The 20,674-nt window shown below is 47.7% G+C and overlaps 1 protein-coding gene across 1 annotated transcript in view; it reads left to right on the forward strand.

The window, feature by feature from the left end:
* The window catches only part of snx29 (sorting nexin 29), a 477,274-nt gene that overhangs the window by 420,464 nt on the left and 36,136 nt on the right, over positions 1 to 20,674 (forward strand). Inside the window, exon 19 of the mRNA XM_028814109.2 lies at positions 20,402 to 20,542. Coding sequence (XP_028669942.1) covers positions 20,402 to 20,542 — 141 coding nt within the window. The remainder of the gene's footprint in view (positions 1 to 20,401; positions 20,543 to 20,674) is intronic.

The raw sequence follows: 20,674 nt of genomic DNA on the forward strand, positions 1-20,674 counted from the left end.
TCCACAGTCTCAATGCTTTAACACTTGTTCTGTCTAGCGCCGTACCCTCGGAATTATGGATTACTGATTCAGCGTCGCCCGCTCACTCGCTCGCTCGGCCTCCTGCCACCTTGCACTCGACGCTCTAGGCAGATTAGAAGCGTATTAAAACTTATTTCATTTAAGATAATCAGCCTCGGCTTCTCGCTTCTTCATGTTGCTGGTCTTTTGCAGGACACGTCTTCTGGGGATCTCCATATATTTTTGTACTTTTTTTTAATAAAGAATATTGTGCTGGAGATGTACTCTTTACGTAGCTTTTAATTTCGCCGGAGACGGATTCATTTATGATATCTGGCGACAGGTTCACGTCGTACGGATGGGTGACTTCACCGCAGGATAGTGGCACCGCTGAGCAGAAACAGCAGGGGGGCCTGACAGAAAAGGGAGAACAGCCGACCCCACCAGCAGATGTTCTGAGACCACTTCTGCACGGCTGACTACTGGAGGGTCTCTCTTTAGCTCACACTTCCAAGTAGGCTGCTTCTCAGCCAGGCATCGCGGGTTTGCTGCTGCCCACCGGCCGGCAGTTCCAAACTGAGATACTGTGTGGCACTGACGACCAGACAATAATCCAACATGCTGAGACAGAGAGCCACCCGGTAGTTAATCCTATTGGATGTAAGAGGCACTGCCGTCCCTCACCAGGGTAGCTAGCCAATCACGTGCCTGTGTAACGTCACAAGGTCCAGGACCCCCACGTGAAACGTCTGACACAAATAACGGCCCGTCGGAGAGACCAGAGAGCGGCGTCGGAGAAAGAGACCCCATTTCATCAGGATGTTGGAGAACACAAGTCACACGTTGTGCCATCTGACCGACACTGCGGTTCTGGGCCTGTCCCCTGTAATGCATCAGTAAATGTGTAACGTCCCCTCTTGCCTATCCTGCTATTTTCTAATTGCCTGGGGTCACCGATGGAAAAGAAAGGGGGGGGGAATATTGAACTGAGTTTGGGATTTGGGGCATTCTGTTATGATCTACATCGGGGGTCCTGGAGGGCCACAGTGGCTGCAGGTTTTCATTCTAACCCTTTTCTTAATTAGTGACCTGTTTTTGCTGTTAATTAACATCTTTTGAATTCATTTTAATTGACTTGCTCTTGAAGACTCAAACCCCATAATTGTTTCATCCATTCCATCCATCCATGATCCAGCCCACTATATCCTAACTACAGGGTCACAGGGGTCTGCTGGAGCCAATCCCAGCCAACACAGGGCACAAGGCAGGAAACAAACAGCCCACCACAGGGCACACACACAGACGCACACCCAATTTAGAACAATTTAGAATCACCAATCACTTGTTAAGGGTAAATTTCACACAAACGTTAGGAAGTTTTTCTTTACACAAAGAACGATAGAAACTTGGAATAAGCTACCAAGTAGTGTGGTAGACAGTAAGACGTTAGGGTCTTTCAAAACTCGACTTGATGTTTTCTTGGAAGAAATAAGTGGATAGTACTGGCAAGCTTTGTTGGGCTGAATGGCCTGTTCTCGTCTAGAGTGTTCTAATGTTCTAACCAATGCACCTAACCTGCATGTCTTTGGACTGTGGGAGGAAACCCACGCAGACACGGGGAGAACTTGCAAACTCCACACAGGGAGGACCTGGGAAGCGAACACCCAGGCCTCCTAACTGTGAGGCAGCCATAATTGTTTCCTTTTCCTTAATTAGCAGCCAAACCATAATGAGATACAAAGTGAACCCAAACAGGACCAGCAAACTGTGACCATCATACAATATCTGAAAATAAAGAAAGGCGGGGGTCTCGGGAATGCTGATCTGCTCAGGTCACCAAAACATTTTTTCAGGGCTCTTAGAAAAGAGAAAATCCACAATTTTGGACATGTCTGCTATTACACAATGAGAGCAGCAACAAGCCATGAAATTAAAGAACGGGTTTAATGAACAACAAGAGTCTGCGACTGATTAAGCAACTGTTGGAGTGAAATTGGAGTTTGAGGCCCTGACTTAGGTGGTCTTCTGTTGGCTCACTCAAGTCAAATTTCATTTCTGTTTGGGTGCTACTTAAGGAAAGAAATGAAGCGATTGAGAGGAACGATGAAGAAATTCAGGGGAACAAATCTTAAAAAACAAGGCAATTCAAATGAATTCAAAATAAGTTAAGAAAAGGGTTAGAATGAAAACCTGCAGCCACTGGGGCCCTCCAGGCCTGGAGTTTGAGACCCCTGAACTAAGGGGGTCTGAGTCACATCAATTAAAACGAAGGCAAAACAAGTTAGTTAACAGCAAAAACGGCACACTAATTAAGAAGATGGTTAGAATGAAAACCTGCAGCCACCTCAGACCCTCCCGGACCAGAGTTGGGGACCCCTGGTTTAAAACCTAAAAACTGCTTTTTTGGGTTTGGGGGGGGTTGGATATGGGAGGAAAAGAAAAAGCAAACACATCGTGAGGAGAACCGGCCATGGAGCCCACAAACTCGTCCATCCTCTTCACCAGGGTTCTCCAAAATAGCATCAAGTTCAGATTTGAAGGTCCCTACAGTAGAAGCCCATCTCTCCACCTCACCCCCATGTATTCCAGGTGTCTGTGGTTCTTAGCGTTAAGACAAACTGCCCACCATTTGTGTAAAATCTGCCCTTGACAAGGTTCCCATCGTGCCCCTGTTGGGGACCCCTGATCTACATAATAAAGAGAATACAGTGGAGAGCAGGGTCACCTTAGGCCTGTAGGCCCGTCAGTTTGTTAAAGTGAAGGCGTTTTTGTAACACGGTGGCTTCAGAGTAACCATAACTGACATGATTGTGGTGTTACAGCTGATGTTAGTCCTGTTGTGATTTATCTCACAAGTGGCCAGGATGGCGTGAGGCCTACAGAAGCACCCAGGGAAGCAGACCAGAATCCCACCAGCCTGCCCAGAGGAGGTACACCAAATGGCAGCCTTGCTCCCCATACCCCCCCCCCCCCCCCCCAACCCACAGCTAGTGAAGGCTTTCAGTCCGCATTTGGACACAAAAGGCGCTTCTCTCTCAAACTTCAAAAATACACAATATGGCCAAAAGTGTGTGGAGGCCCCCCAGGCAGGATGGTTTCTTTTGTTGTTAACGGGCTCATCAGATCAGCGCACAGCCAGGCAGTCCCCACTGACAAACATGTGACTTTAAACGTGCCACTGTCATGGGGTTGCCACCTTTGTCACAAGAGTATGTGAAATTTCTAGGTCTGCCGTGGTCAACTGTAAGTGCCATTATTGTGAAGTGGAAGCGTCGAGGGGCAACAACAAATCGAACACAAAGTGGTAGACCACCCAAACTCACAATGTGCGGTCATCGAGAGCTGAAGCCAGTCCTCTGTGACGTCACTATCGAACCACCTTATTTTTAAATAATTATTTTTATTTTCTGCTGTTACTGCCTTTTGAAATGTGCCTCCATTCCATGTGTTTTGTGGGTGGGGCCTCAGGGGGTGGGGTCACGGACATCACCACTGCTGGCTCCTCCCTCTGCCTTAATCTGGAGGTCAGTACGGGAGATTGTGCCAGTGGTTCACTGGTTTGTGTTAGTGGTTCCTTTGTAAGTATTTTTATTATTTCTTGTTTTTCTGGTTACTGGAATTTCTTACTGGCTTGATTAGATTTGTGTGCGGAGACTTTGTTGCTTACAGCCACCTTTCTGGCAAATCATTTTTTGCTCTTTTTGGGCATTTTGCTCTGTTTTCCCTGTTTTAGTAAATACATTCTCCCTTTATAAAGATTGTTCGTTGTCCTGCTGGTGACAAGTCAGGGGTTTGCAGTTATCCCCTCCCTTGTAGGACATTTGGACTCGTTAAGGCAGTTTTCCTCAGTTTGGGCCTAGCCAGGCCAAAGCCAGCAGGTAGTTTGTCTGGGGCAAGCTGGACTGGGTGCGCTTATTCTGGGCTGGCTAGTCAAGGGACTGGATTGCTTGTATGGGGCTTTTTGGAGGCCTCAATCCCATTTTGTTCTGTTTGTGACTCCACATCACAGTACATTGCAAGAATTTCCCAGTATTCTCTGGCTTATTGTGAGTTTTTGCTACAGCTTTGGTTACCGACTACTGGATTGTGGATTTGGAATTGTTGGCCTTGGTGTTCCTTTCTAGGCCTTTTGCCTTTTCTTTTTGGCTTTGTCCCTGTGTGGCCATTTTGTGCTTCTTTTCAGGTCTGGTCAGGTTGGGGGGCCTGCACCCACCACATGACAAAACAGCTTGGGATCCTGGGTAGAAACCCCCAGGCAAACACGCGGTCCACTCCAACCCACTAGAAATGACCCTGTATCTGCTGCAGCCAGGTGTTATGTGGGGGTCCCCTTGGCCGGGTCCAGCCACTTGGGTGGTCCCCAGCAATGAGGGTCCTGTGAACCTGATCGCCCTCGGGGAAATGCACCACATGGCCGTAGTGCCGTAACTGACGCTAACTCACAATGCAGGTCATGTGCCTCATTCGGGACTCCATGAGCAACACAAAGTCAAACCAGTGGGACCCAAGGACCCTCTGAAGAGACACACATGGAGGAGTCCAGTCTTCATCTCAGGTCACTGGATAGCGTCCATGTCTCACAAACAGGGAGCACCAGGACTCTAAAGACTTGGACCTTCGTCCTTTTGCATAGATATTGGGAGCGCCACACACCCCTTTCCAGTGACCTCATGACTCCCCCTACCCCCCAAGCCCCCCAAATACATCTAGTGGCTTCATAGGAAGAGTCACATGAATGTCACTTCCGAGGTAAGTAAACCTCTCGACGAGGTCGACACTCTGTCCACTGCTGTGTCCAAGAGGCCATTAAAGGCCTGGATGTTGGTGTTTATCAGGACCCTCACAAGCCCAGACCCTCAGACTCCAAGGTGTAACCAAGGATTCTCTGAAGAGACACACATGAAGGAGTCCAGCCTTCTTCTCAGGTCACATGTCTCGCAATAATATAATCATTTCCAGTGTATCCTCTCTCTTGAAAGGCATTCTGTATTTCTAAAGTATTTTGGACTGTTAAAAGCCTGAGCCTCGTTTTTGGGCCTGTGTGGGCCCTGGACCCGGTCTTTTGAGTTTGGGGTGAGGCCTATGTTGGGCTCAAACTCAGCGAAGTCCTGATTGGTTTGGTGATATTTGGAGTTCTGCACACCCTTTTAGTCGTTCTGTGCTGTGGGATTCGCCAGAGTAGTGTGGCTCATTATATGCAGGGAACGTCCTAGAAAGTAACAAGTCAGTCTGTGGTCTCTCTGACCTTTTTAAACAGCCCTGGCGGTACGCCTGTGTTTGAACCCTTCATCTCTGTGTGAGTGAGGCCCCCCCCAATCCCCCCACTTGCTGTTTGGCTCAAAGAGCCACTTAAATTACTTGTTCTAGGAAATGGCAGTTTATTCACAGGTACACGGCAGAGAAGTCTGAGAGTTGCGACTTGTGATTTTCTACAGAGCAATCATCGGGTCAGCGTGAGAGACAACATTTTGGTCAGACGAGCTGCGTCTCTCTCATTCGGTTCAGTTGTGTGTGTGTTTTTTTTTTTATATAATAAGTGCTTAACAATTGTCAACAAGTATAATCAATAATAGAAATGTCATTGGGATTTCCAGCTTAAATACACATCGATAATCAGTTCATCACAGTGATTTATGCTTTGAGTAGCTGTGCAGACACACATGCGATTTGTACCAGGTTTACGTTTTAATATCTGCATTTAGCTTACATTTATTCACACTTATTAAAGGGTTTTAGCTTGTCCTCTTAATTCTAGATGCCACATGAACTCTGAAGTGTGACTACAGAAGTCAGAACATATCCAATTATAATAAAGTTTTAACATAGAGATAAGCAGGAGACATGGAGGCGCCCAGAGGCCAGCAACACCACACTGAAGGCCAACACACACAGCATCTTGTCTGATATTAGTGAGACCTTCAGTTTACAAAGAGAAGGAAAACGGGGACGACGACCATTTGTTAGACTGATGTGCAGAAACGCCACATTTCTCTATTTAAATACTAGGGGGCTCACCAGCCCCCGGGCCTGCGCTACTAGCCACTTCACAGCTCTGCCGCTCGCGAATGGGGAAGCAGATGTACAATTTAAACAGATTTTTATTTTCATGGGAATTGTTACTTATGCATGATATAACTAATTATTTGACATTACAGCTAGTAATTAACCATATTCAAAAATAGTAAAACATAATAATTTGAAAGTAAATTGTGTTTCGTGTTGCGTTAGAGTTATTTGTTGCGTTATACGTTCTCGTTCTGTTTGGCTTTGAAATTAACACGCAAATACTTTTTAAACTTACGCTTTTACTGTAAAACATTGTTTAATTAACTTTTCGTCACTATCGCATTGAATTTTGATTCCGCGTTTGGACTTTCATCGTGACAACACAACGTATGACTGCTCGTGAGTGAATTTCGTTTCTTTCTCTCTAATAAATAAACCGACTTTTTCGAAAGTTTGTCTCCGTGATTTGTTAATTGTCTTTGTAAAAGGGGAACTGTAAACGTTTTAATACGAATGGCATATCAAGATCTCCTTTAGTGTCTGATGTTATCCCCTGAAGATGGACTACATGACCTTTCTTGTCGCCTGTTATAATTTGACAGGTCAGAATTGTTTGACCAATTTTCAGTACAACTCCTCTTGTCCTGTTGCACAGCCCGCCACTCAGACATCAATTACGCAATTGCATTGTGATACATCCGTCTTTCTACAGTCATTCAGCCGGTGGAAGACCAGACAGTGTTAACAGTTGTAAATATTCTTCGTGATATTGTAAGTTGATGTTTTCATCTTGGGCACCATCACCACCAACTGTTTCAGCAGAGTCTATTGATACGCATTTACACAATTTGACGTGTAACCGCTCGACAATTTCCACATAAATTCGTTTGACTTCATCGTTTCTCGGTGCTAGGATTGCCCGTGTACTCATTTCTTTTGTTGATAACACTTCGGGATGAAATTCTTCAATAAGATTTGGACATAATACGTCTTCTTTTATTGGGAACTTAAAGTGAGGGAAACGTAAAAATTTATAAGAGCTGAGAGCGCAGGAAGTGTGTCTGACAAACGCATTCACACCAATGAGAAGTGACATGGGGGGGGAAATGGTGGAGAGGAGGGCGGGACTTGAAAAAAATCTCATGGCCAAAGTCTCGTCTCGTCCCAAGATTTTTTATACAGGGTGAGGCAGAAAGGACGGGTGTTTTTTACAAAATCACAAAATTGTTAATTTTTTCTGACAAAGAAATGTAATTGAAAGATTTGAGTTCATATTGAAATAGCAGCATTTGACAAAATCAAGTGTGGAAAACAACATCTCCCATGTGGTGTCCGTTCTCACTGGTGCATTTCTGAAGGCTTTCATGGAAGTTGGCCTCCACTCTTTTCAACATCGTTCTGTTGATTTGGGCGACTTCCATGCGAATGGCTTCCTTCAGTTCCTCCAATGTACGGGGCTTATGCTCGTATACATGTGCCTTGAGGTGACCCCACAAGAAATAATCGTCTAAATGCAAAATACGCCTTACGGAACGATTACTGAGGCCAAGTTCAGAAGGATGCTTCTGAGCAGATCGGCTTGGACTGCGCAGCAGGGCTAGTCGTACGCTTTCCACATTTTCAGGGGTACGTGCCGTTCATGTAGCCCCCGGCGGTCTTTTGTTCATTAGTGTACCTCGTGTACGAAGTGCTTTAACCCAGCATAGGATAGTGTTACGAGTGGGAACAGCTTTATTTCTGTGGATATTGAAATGGCAATAAAACTCACTCTGAACTGCGGTAATAGATTGGTTGTTCTTGACAAAACAGTCGTACGCAAAAACGCGATGTTCTATCGTCGACGGCTCCATGGCTTCAACTAAAAAGAAAATGAAAAAATGCTAAGATTGCGCGAACCTAACGTCACCTACCGCACATCGGTCACTCCACCTAGTGGTGAGTTCTAGCCATTTCAAAGACGTCCGTCCGTTCTGCCTCACCCTGTATAATAGAGTGTGTAGAGAGTGAAGGGGCCTGAAGGCTTTCCACTGTGCGTGTTTTGAGCCGTCGCCGTCTTCGCCCGGTTTCACACTAATCTGGGGCAGACTGTACACAGATGTGTTTTTGAGTTTCTGGTGCTAGGATATGCAAGGGGGTCCTGGAACACCGCAGAGAGCGTTCACTTTATTGAACAGTGGATTTTATTTATTTGGATCCTGAAGCTCCCTCGACTGAGTGTGTCTCCACAGCGTTGATCTGCTATCTTAACAGCAACCTGGGATTTTTTTTTTAATGTAACTGACATGCAAAATGTTGTCAGCGGTGCAATTAGGGAGTTTATACAGATGAATATCCACAGATGGTCAGCAGATTAATCAGTCAAATTATCTTGTATGTAAAGTGGCGTAGTCAGCAGGATAATCAGGCTGATTACACACTGCGGGTTTACTACACGGCGCTCAACATGCTAAAGAGGTGGACGGCCGCAGAGAAGCGGGGCTTTTTATTCACCTTATTGTGGCGCGTACTTCAGTGCAAGTCGGTGCCCAGGTGAGCTGGCGGCTGTGGGTCAGTGCGGAGCGATAGAAGAGGGGGCTGGTTACTCGTGTTTGAGGTGTGCCGGAGCCACTGAGACGACGTTCAGCAATCTGTGCCCGTCCGTTTGACCCGCTCAGGTGCTGCTGATTGTCGTACACCTGTACTCTCGAGGCCTTTCTTAAGACCCCAGGCGCCCCGGTTGGTGACCCCTCCACCCACTGTGCCATTAGCATTTTTTTTTTCCTTTGGATCATTAGCTTGAAATAGTGAAATGTCATTACTATCCAAGTGAAAACATCTCCCTGAATTAAATTACCTGCTTCATTCATAACCATTAGATCCCTTAAGCGGCTTAATCAGGACGCATTTATTCGCAGTCTGAATCTAGTTGATTAGACTCAATTACAATTGATTCCAGGCATTGATTAGCTATTATTATTCTTTTTGCATTTCATTCTTCAAAACACTGAGCTGCCAGGCTCCGTTAAAGGAGGCCGAAGGTGAAACCTGTCCAGCAGACTTAGCAGTGCTCTGATATCTTCAGACTGCTGTTATGTTGTCCCCACAAGCTGCCCTTTGACCCTGATAGCCTCCGTTTACCATACTGATGGGGTGGGCGCGGCCCTCTCGTGTCCCTAATGTCGTCGTCAAGACGAGGCGCGGTGCCAGGGGTAGAGGAGCCCTGGTGCCATCAGATGTGAAAATGGGTAAGACCACCCAGTGGACAACCAGCAGACATGCACTCAAGACAAACTGTTATGACACAGGTGTGCCCAAGGGCGTCGTGAGTGCCTGAAGTGACCGGGAGATGACAACGTGAGGCAAAAAACGAAAGCTGGGTCAGAGCCAGAATGACCAGCAGGAAGGCAACCGAAATCAACAGGCAAAAAGACCTCAAAAGCTGAAAACGATACCGGACACTAGGCCTACTGTGATGAAGAATCAAGCCAGCACTAAGAAGTCGTTGTCTTTATCCAACTGTTGCGCTGGATATGAGAGCCTGTTTGATTATAAAATAACGAGATGTGATCAAAAAAACAGAAAAGCGTCGAATACCAGGAGGTTCAAAAACAACAAAAATCAAATGAGAGCAAAAGTTCTAAACCAGCAAGATGGACGGAGGGATTTAACAAAAGCGAAGGCTTTGATTTGAATCCGTCAACTCGGATGAGAAATGACCTTAAAGGTGACCTTTTACCCTGACGCCTTGTGATTGGTGGTTCCTGACCTTTGGAGGAGGACGTGCAGCCAACAATGTGGACCTACCGCCCTGGCAGCAGGGGAGCTCAAAGTGATGCCGCCAGTAACCAATCAAAATGGCCGCTGTCGGAGTGGTGGCTCTGAGGCTCGGGATCTGCACTGGTAATTGGAAAGGTTGGCGGTTCGAATCCCGTAAATGCCAATAGGGACTCTGCTCTGTTGGGCCTTTGAGCGAGGCCCTTAACCTGCAATTGTTGAGCGCTTTGAGTAGTCAGAGTGGGACCAGATCTCTGCACAGTCATCTAAAATTACGAGGGACAATCAGAAGGTTTCCACACTTTATTTTTTTTTAACTCCTATTTATTAAGAGTTTCAAAAACAAATGACATCACTTTTCTACATCGTCACCTCAATTGGCGATGCAATTTCCCCTGTGTCGTACCAACTTTTTAATGCCCAGTTACTGCTCCTGCCGCCTTCACCTTTTTCCAAGTGAAACAAATACAAATATAAAACACAAAATCATTCATCACCTCCTTCAAGTCGATGGCAGCCATGACGGCCTTGAGTCTTGAGAGTGTCAGCTCTGCCAGGGGTCATGGAGGGTCCCGAGTGAACAGCCTGCCAGCCCTCAAAAAGTCCAGCCACGAATTCTCCGTCAGACTGAGATCTGAACTCTGACCCGGCCACTGCAGGACATTCACATTGCCGCTGTTGTTGTTGTGAAGCCATTCCGGCACAGTTTTGGCTTTCTGCTTGGGCTCGCTGTCGTGCTGGGAAAACAAGTCATCTACGAAGGTGCGGGTTTCGTGTGGACCCCGTCAGGTTACAATATTAGAAGGATTTAGACGAGAAGAGGCCATTCAGCCCACCAAAGCTCGCCAGTCCCGTCCACTTCATTCTTCCAAAATAACATCAAGTCTAGATAGATAGATAGATACTTTATTATAGATACTTTATTAATCCCAAGGGGAAATTCACATACTTAGTTATGAAGGTCCCTAAAGTCCTCCTGTCCTCCACACTGCTTGGTCATGTATTCCATGGGTCTGTGTGAAGAAAAACTTCTTAAAGTTTGTATGAAATTTCCCCTTCACAAGTTTCCAGCTGTGTCCCAGTGTTCTTGATGAACTCATTTTAAAGTCACCGTCTCGATCCACTGGACGAATTCCCTTTATGATGTTAAACACTTCAGTCAGGTCTTCTCTCAGCTCTGTTAATCTTTCCTCATAACTCATCTCCTGTAGTCGCTCTTCTCTGGACCTTCTCTAGTGCTGCTATGTCCTTTTTGTAGCCTGGAGACCCAAACTGCACACAGGAGTCCAGATGAGGCCTCACCAGTGTGTTATAAAGCCTCAGCGTCACCTCTTTGGACTTGTACTCCACACATCAAGGCGCTATATAACCTGACAGTCTGTTAGCTTCTGAACACACTCTGTCAGTTGATCGTGTCAAGGCCACTATGACTCCCAAGTCCTTCTCATAAGGCGTACTTTCGATTTTCAGACCTCCCATTGTGTATTCAGAAATAACAAGACCTAAACTTAATGCAAGTGATGGGCTCAGCTCTGTTAATCTTTCCTCCTAACTCATCCCCTGTAGTTGCTCTTCTCTGGACCTTCTCTAGTGCTGTTATATCCTTTTTGTAGCCTGGAGACCAAAACTGCACCCAGGACTCCAGATGAGGCCTCACCAGTGTGTTATAAAGCTTCAGCAGAACCTCCTGGGACTTGTACTCTACACATCAAGGCGCTATATAACCTGACATTCTATTAGCTTCTGAACACTGTCTGTCAGTTGATAAGTGTCGAGACCACTATGACTCCTAAGTCCTTCTCATAGGGTGTACTTTCGATTTCAGACCTCCCATTGTGTATTCAGCCCTAACGTGACCTAAACCTAATGCAGGTGATGGGCTCAGCTCTTTTAATCTTTCCTCCTAACTCATCCCCTGTATCCCTGGTATCAGCCTAGTCGCTCTTCTCTGGACCTTCTCTAGTGCTGCTATGTCCTTTTTGTAGCCTGGAGACCCAAACTGCACCCAGGACTCCAGATGAGGCCTCACCAGTGTGTTATAAAGCTTGAGCAGAACCTCCTGTGACTTGTACTCCACACATCAAGGACCTATATAACCTGACATTCTGTGAGCTTTCTTGATCGCTTCTGAACACTGTCTGGATGTAGATCGTAATGAGTCCACAATGACTCTGAAATCCTTAAATTTTTCCTCACCCTATGTAGCCCTGTAATCAGCCTGGTCGCTCTTCTCTGGACTTTCTCCAGTGTCACTATGTCTTTTTTAATAATATGGAGACCAAAACTGCACACAGGACTCCAGATGAGGCCTCACCAGTGTGTTCTAAACACTTGAGCAGAACCTCCTGTGACTTGTACTCCACACATCAAGGCGCTATATAACCTGACATTCTGTTAGCCTTCTTCATGGCTTCTGAACTCTGTCTGTCAGCTGGTAGTGTGGAGTCCTTCTCATAAAGTGGACTCTCGATTTTCAGACCATCCATTGTGTATTCAGACCTCACATTTTTACTTTCCACATGTAACACTTCACATTTACTGACATTATGTTTCATCTGCCCAAGCCTGTCTGCTATCCAGGTCCCTCTGTGATGATTCAACGAATTCTCGATTATCTGTCAATCCACCCAGTTTGCTATCATCTGTAATCTTCACAAGCTTGTTCTTTATATTCCTGCCAAAATCTTTTTTATGTATACAGGGTGAGCCAAGAAGAAGTGCCACATTTCAAACGTTACACTCTTGAGTAAAAGGCCTTTAAAGGACTCACAGAGGATGCCTGATGAGACAGAAATTGAACTCTCTGTGCAGAACTCCAAGGCAGACCACCACTGCTTATCACCTACCTAATGCCATCCCTATGGTGAAGTGTGGTATGGCGGTGCAGGGGCAGGGAGACTGGTCAGGTCCGAGCGGAGGGTGATTAGTCCTTGAAGTAAACCTGCCTCAGAGTTCATGCCACCTCAGACTACGGCGACAGTTCAGTCACCTGAATCATACAGCCAAGACAACACTGGGGTGGCACTGGGTCACGTCTCTGAGTGGCCAGACTTAAAAACCCCATGGAACGCGTGTGGAGAGACCTGAAGATGGCCGATCAGAGACACTTCCCATCCAGTCTGATGGGGCTTCAGAGGCTGTGCCAGGATGAATGGGACAAATTCCTCAAATGCAGGGGTGCCAAGCTTGTAGAGACGTATACAGAAACTCGGATAAATTACCAAGTAGTGAGTTACGGGTCTGAAAACTTACATGATGGGGGAGAATTCGGTTTTTTGAATGTTAAAACAAACTTTTCTACCAAGATGTCTTCCCTGTGTCATTATGGGTTGTTGAGTGAAGATTGATGGGCAAGAAATGAAACGAGCAACACAAAGAGTGCAGTCAGTCAGGGGTCTGAATGCTTTCTGAACCCACTGCATGTATCAACTGCTGAGATGAAATGAAACGTCGTCGTGTTACTCGTCGTCCTTCTCTTTTTTTCCCCGCCGTGAAGCCGTCCTTTTGATTTTTTTCCCTGACGTCGATTCAGAAAGCTTTGCTGCTCAGTTTTCCGGGCTGGCATGCATGACAGTTAACCTCGGCGCTTACGAGCGCTCAACACTCGGAGGCTCCGAGTCCCCAGAGGGCCACTGGAGGTTGCTGGTGGGTTGACATTTCTGTCATCCTGTGTAATGGCCAGCGATTTGTTCAGGGTGAGCGGCAAGCAGCGAGGGGCAGCCAAATGACTGCCTGTAGGATTTAAAAGAGCCGGGAGTTGAGTGGAAGGATTTTGTGAGACGGGCAGGCCGCCTTGTTTTTTTAATAATCTTTATTAATGTTCTGTCTCTCATCGCCTGTCTGAACATTCAAGAGTAGCCGGTAGAGGACTTCACGCAGACTCCACCGGTTTAGTGGCCTCAGTAGCCGCCCTTGCAGAACGTGGCCTGCTGGCTTCTTTCAGTAGACGTCATGCCATCCAAGTTACAGAAATGAATGTGCTGCCCTCTCGTTCGCACGGGGGGCTCGTCCCCCAGATACGTGACTCGCGAGCAGACCCTTCACAACAGGCAGTGGAGTCGTGCCCCCCACATGCCTCCTCTGAAGTTTGCCTGCCTTCCCGCTGCCCTGAGCTGAACTCACGTGGACTCCATGGCTGAAGCTCCGCAGTGTCTCCCTCCAGAGACGTGGCCATCAATCCTCGAGCCTTCCAGCTCAATAAGCTAACATATGTTCAGTAATTAGCTTGTAATTAGAATCATTACCCCCAAATTGGTGTGTCGTCGTTTTATTTATTTTTGTATTAAAATTCCCAGTCCCACTGCAGTTTGCCTGTCAGACAGAGGACTGGAGTGGACGCTGTGATGGTCCGTCTGTAAAGCTGGCCGCTCTGTGACCATTCTGATCTTTGATTTTTCCAGTGACTTCAAAGCCATCCCTCTTAAGGGGTCAGCTCAGAGATATGCAGGCAGTCCTGGATGACGGACCACCGTTTGTGAGACTCGAGGGCTGTGTGAGAGCCACACTGGAGCACCACAAGGGACAGGCCTGTCACCTTCACTCTGCACACCTCAGACTAGATAGATAGTAGTCACGTCACTGTAGAAATTCTCAGCTGGTTCACTTATGGGGGGGATATTGATAAGGGGGACGAGACGGGGGGGCTTTGAGAATTATCTGCCATACCAAGGAGCCCCCATGTCAGGTCACCATTCACAGAGCAGGTGTAGACGAGAAGAGATTCATGTCAGATCGATGTAAGTCGGGTGTTTTATTGGGGTGGCATCACAGACCACACAACCCAGGCTGGAGAATGAGAGAGGCGGTGGGCAGGAGCCACGGCACACAGTAAGAGAGCCTGGCATGGAATGATGCAGGTGATTAACTGAAATGCCAGGCAATGGCCGATGTGTGCCTCTAAACGCGCAGCCTTGTGACTGGCGAGGTGCTTGATCTCTTTATCAGCTCCGTGCAGCGGTCCTGACGCTCAGCAGAGGTGCCGTTTCTTCTCACTCGGTGGTGTTTGCGGTGAATCGTTGTTCTAATCCAGAGCCGTGGGGATTGGAAATGAAAACAAGTAGGCACCTCGCATCTCCAGATTAACACCCTGACTAGACGGTGGGTCATCATTCACGTGGCGCGGGGCACTGCAGGGCCGCCTTTAACTAATGAAGCCGTCTGAGGCAGGGGGCTGGTCACCTTGCCATAACACTTTGTCACATGTCACATTGTCAACTGAGAGAGCCAAATGTCCCTTACCCTCTGCTGCTGTGCTGCTCAAAAAATATTTTTTTCCAAGGCCCCCTAAGGCAAAACCAAGTCCCTCAAGACCCCCATTTTCCCTCCCAATAAATTCAACTTAAAAGGAGAATCAAATTCTTTGGCAGTGGCAGTCAGCCCTGGGTCAAGATAGATAGATAGATAGATAGATAGATAGATAGATAGATAGATACTTTATTAATCCCAATGGGAAATAATCCCATCCGATTCTTTTTTTTTTTTGTGTGCTCTGCTTCTAAAAAACTAAAGGACACAATAAAGTGAGGGACCACCGAGAGGAAAAGACGAGACACTACTAGCAGGACAGATTAAAGGGTCACTTGTCCCGGCCTTCTACAAACTCGAGGTCCTCGCGTCCCTCACTTTCTCAAATCAAACAGCTGAGAAAAAGCTCAACGGAGAAAGAAAAAAATGAGTCACCAACCCGTGTAAGAGGTGGTCCGCACTTCAGACGCCAACACAGGGCACTCCAGTCTGCATGCCAACCTACAAGCAGCTGTGTTGTGTGCCAGCGTCGAGTCTTCTTGGTAAGTCTCTCTAAGTTTTGCACACTGGCATTTTTGGTAGCTGATCCTGTTCTCCCTGGCAGGTCCTTTGAAGCCCCGTTAGATTGGATGGGACGACTCTATGCCAACTGCCACCTTCTGGTCGCTCCACGCATGTTCTAGGAGCTTTGGTTAAAGACACTCCAGGGTGGCCTTTGGGTCGTTGTCACCCCAGTCTGAGGTGGCGTGCACTCTCTGCAGTTGGCAGCTTTCTGTCTGACCAGTCTCCTTGACCCTCCACCAGACCACTACCATGCCTCACCACAGGGATGGCATTAGGCAGGTGCTGACCAGTTCAATTTGAATTTGTCTCCTCGCGTTCTTCGTGTCCTTTTACTCGAGAATGACTGCCGTCTCCCCCGTTACACCAGCCTCTGAGGTGGTGGTCTTTCTGGAAGGTTCTTCCATTCCAGTCTGTGGCTCAGTTAGGTTAGGATGACCCCCCACTCCCGTATATCCCAAGGCCCTTTTTGCCCCGTTGACTGGATTTTGCTGAACGACCAACTCTATGGAGAGTCCTGGGGGCTCCAAACTCTTTCCACGTCACACTTCTCGAGGCCAGCGTGCTCCTGGGAATGGTGTGGTCCCCCTTCATCCTGATCTGTTTGGAGGTCTACAGAGAGTTCCTTGGACTTCACACTTTGGTTTCTCTCCGACTATGCAGTGTGAATCGTGGGACCTTCCATCCACAGGGGACATGTGGGCCTTTCTTTCAATTCAGTTTGTCACACACCTCAAGGGGAATTAAAGCAAACAGGAGGCACCCGAGCACAACGTGGAGGGCCACAGCAAAGGGTCTGAGCGCTTCTAGGGAGGCGAGATTTCAGTTTATGGTCTTTATTAAATTTGCAGACAGGAACTGAGGGGGTCCTCGATGATAAGTACATAAATAAAGAGGACTGTAGTAATAAAAACACAAATACAATAAACAAAGACCACCCAGTAAGGGGAAATCAGAGGACCTGGTGAAGCCCGGGTCAGCCTGCCAGCAGGTCCTTCCTTGAACGAGTTCATCACCGGTGACAGAAAGGGTCTTCGTGCCATTTAAGGTCATGTGACGCCTGACGTGACCTGCCCGGTGGTTCCTTGTCGAAAGTTGGTGTCCACATCTACAGGTTGCTTCCTCCAAAGGAGGAGGCGGCAGGTCATCCACAGAGAGCCCCGTGCCCCTAGTGAAGCCCCCCAACACCACCAGCTTGTCTTTGTCATTCCTTCTCTCGTTCTGAGCCATGAAATCAGTAAACCCAACTAAAGCTGTGAGGGAAGAATCAGTGAGGCGCAACAGGCCACCGAGCTCGAATTGGGCAGGTCTTGTGACAAACACTAGGGGTATGTGCCCGGGGGGGCACGCGGCGAGGTTACAAGAGTCTGGCAGTGCCCACCCGGACAGAAGAAAGCAGAAGACGCTGAGCCACTCAAGCAGACACATGCAGCCTGCGGGTGGTCTCCGTAACTGCGTGGACACCGAGGGAGCACAGCGCTCACCACACAGGCCCCCCGCCGAGCCCCCGTTATGGCAGCATGACTAACCTGCTCTGCTGCTAATTACCCATCTTGGATTTTTTTTTTTTTTCTTAATTTGTTCTGTTGCTTATTAAAATGATTTATTTTTGAATTTTTTTTCCCCTCATAATAAACCAAAATTAGGGAGGTGGATGAATTGGGACTAATTTTAAAAACAGACTGGAAGTGAGATGACTCCAGTTGTGGGGGGCAATTCTGGAGTGTGCTGGGACCCCCCACTTGCATCAGAGGAGAGTGAAGGGGGCAGAACACCGAGCTTGTGACGTCTGTGACTGGGGGCGGGGGTCAGACATGGTGACAAAGTCGTTAATCACTGAAGTCTCATAGATAATCCAGTGGAGGTCACCTGTCCTGGAGCTTCGGTTGATTTTATCTAGAAGGTCCAACCAGTGTGGTGGCCAATGAGGACGAGAGGGGGGGCAACAGTATCTCTGAGGGGACGAATATCCGGCGAAACATGTCATGAAGAAATGACGAGTGATGGAAACCCCCAACAACTGTGAAAAGGGAGTTACAAGCTACAGTGGAAAATATTGACGAGACTGTGGAGACAACAATTGTGCTTTATGGGCGAGTGGCAAAGAAGAAAAACACGCAGGACAGAAGGGACACGAGGGGCTCGGAAATCTGTTGGGAGAAGATCCTGTGGTCTGATAAGACCAAATCTGAGCCTCTTGGTGCTCGGACTAAACTCCATATTTGAACACCACACACACCATCTCACCATGAAGTGTTACGGGGGCAGCATCAGACTCTGGAGGGGGTCCTAGAAAGCTTGTGAGGGCAAAATAACGGGGAAAATGTTGGAGGGAAATCTGATGTGCCTTGGCAGAGGAGATTTGTGGTCCACCAAGACGATGAGCCTGAGCAGAAAGCCAAAGCTACCCAGAAATGTCCTGCAGTGGCCGAGTCAGAGTCTCGGCCCCAGTGTGATGGAGAAGTTGTGACGGAACTTGACAAAGAGGACGTCCGCTCAGGATCTCCATGACGCCTGGCAGAGCTGAGCAGCTTTACAAACAAGAATGAGGAGACACGGCAGAGCCGAGCGAGCGAGGAGCAGAGCTGAGCACACAGACATCTACTAAAGGCTGACTCACAGTAATGGCGGTGACGCTTACAGGGTCAGCTACTTTGTGGTTTATATTTATAATTAATGTCGACCACTTTGCAGTGATCTGTTTTCAGTCTTTTTCTGCTTATCAGTCTCAAAAAAACCCAAATTCTATCCACTGTGACTTAACGTTATATACCAGTAAAATAGGAAGACTTCCAAGGTGTGAAGACCTTTTATTAGTCACACACTCGAGTGCCAACGCCTCACCGGTCATCACTGCTGGTGCTGCTCCGCCAGCCTGGAGCCTCCATGATCGATAGACAGAGCGATGTGTAAGGCACTATATAACAGATACGTGTCCATCGGGTTGCTATGCCTTTGCCATTCCAACAGATGGTGCATCTCAAATATTAACATTGCTTTCACAAATCCCATACCAACTGGCATATAACAGAGACGTATGCATCGCATGGTGCACCGCAGACATTAACACATTTACTTATTTGGCTGACACTTTTATTCAGGGTGACTTATGACATTTATGATTCGGTTGTTTGCATTTCTTTTGGTTTTCCAATTGCAGCACCGGCAGGTCAGGTGACTGGCTCAGGGTCACACCGTATCAGTAATGGGATTTGAACCCACAACTGCAGGTTTTGAAGTCCAAAGTCTTAACCTTAACCTCTATGCCAACACTGAGGTCAGTGTTTATGACTTAGACTTCATCCTGTCTTAGACGAGTAGCACAGCTAGTAGACCGACACATTTGTAAGACACTATATAACAGATTCTATGTATAGCAGTTGATTTGTCCCTGGGGTAATGTAGCTTTTGTGCCAGGGTGGACTCCCCTCCCTTACGTTCCTGGAAGGCCCAGGTGGCACATGGGCAGAGAGAGTGGCAGGATATTCGCTGCCTTAGCCAGGAGGAGGGCAAATGATGTCAGGACAGAAGTGGGTACACTGGCGTCCCGGCATGATTAAAATGAAAAACAGTACCCAGCTGGGAAGCTGGCATGATGGAAGGACATGGGGAGAAAATCTATGAGGACTACCAGCCGCCCAGTACTCTAGATGGCAGCATCTCTGGGTCAGGGTTCCCAATCATAGATACCCGCAGAGAATGCTGGGACTTGTAGTCCTGAGGGACTGCCCTGTTAGGTTCCATGGGGGAGCTGCCTGGAGTAATTATTCCTACTTTAGGGGACTCTGTTTGACTCCTGGTACCCCAGCACAAGCAGTACCTCGGGGTCCGAGATAATAGGAGCCTCCCGACCTCATCCAGGTGGAAGAAGACAAATCTCACCTGGGAGTTGGGGGAAAGAGAGAAGAACTGCATTGTGTGCCTTTGTGGAAACCTATTTACAGTATTTTGTATAATAAATATCTGTGTTTGCACCTGGGACTTGAGTCTGTGCGTTTGGGTTTGGGGTGCTGCAGCGCCCCCCGCTGGTCACCCTTTTAATGTTATCTTATATATTATGGCAAATGAACTCCAGAATGACTTAATACTTGTGACCTGACTAAAGATAAGAAGAGCAGTCCCAGCCCTAGTGTGGCCCAGTAAAGCCGGCCCGCCGTTGGTATTGAGGAGCCCCAGTCGCCTGACTGTCACAATTTGGGGTGTCACAGAGGGGGGTGATGTTCATAATGGCACTCCGGTTTGTCCTCATCCTCTTCTCTGCCACCTCCAAGGGGGTCCAGAGTGTGTCCCATAAGTGAGCTTGTTAATGCGGTGGTCCTCTCTTGATGTGACGTCACCAGCCCAGCACAGCACACTGGCCGTCACAGAGTTACAGGATGGCACTCACTCCCCAAATTTAAGGGACACCGTCTTTAGGATCTGCTCTGCCCCGTCTTGTGTAGCTCCTCTCTGTTACCAGAAGACCACTCCAACTGGTCATTGAGTAGGAGCCCACCACATTCTCTCCCTGAGTTGTCAGACACTGAGACTCTTGGGTGACCTGAAGGTCTATGAGCAGCAGTTCTGTGGTGTCGCTGATGTTTGGTTGCAGACCGTTGTTCAAGTCCTCACCCCCCCTTATTAGCGTGATATGAGCTCCTGTTATGTCTCTGGTCCTCGAGGTGCTCCATTGTGTTTATTTAGAGTTTTACGTGTTTACAGAGAGGTGACTTCATGACTTTGGCCTCATTTTCCATTCCAAACCCCTCCAGGGTTCACTCATTTCCTGCCTGTCTTTCGCACTCCTCACGGTGCCCACCTCAAGTGTCTGATAACCGTTTCCCTCCTCTTCCTCCAGGTCTACATCAGGATCCTCGACAACGAGTGGAACGTCTACAGGCGCTACGCCGATTTTCACAGCCTGCACCACAAGCTGCGCTCCCGTTTCCCCCAAGTGGCTGCCTTCCACTTTCCTCCAAAGAAAGCCATTGGAAACAAGGTGAGCGTGCGGCGCGGGGTTCTTTACTGGGGGGTCCTGTCGGGCAAAGCAGTGGACAGACTTGGAGATCCCAACTCCAGTCTGCATGTTTGGGGGTCTTTGCTTCTTTTTGAGGTGCGTTTGTATGTAATG

The sequence above is a fragment of the Erpetoichthys calabaricus genome, chromosome 11, assembly GCF_900747795.2.
Source record: "Erpetoichthys calabaricus chromosome 11, fErpCal1.3, whole genome shotgun sequence".
NCBI classification, from domain to species: domain Eukaryota; kingdom Metazoa; phylum Chordata; class Cladistia; order Polypteriformes; family Polypteridae; genus Erpetoichthys; species Erpetoichthys calabaricus.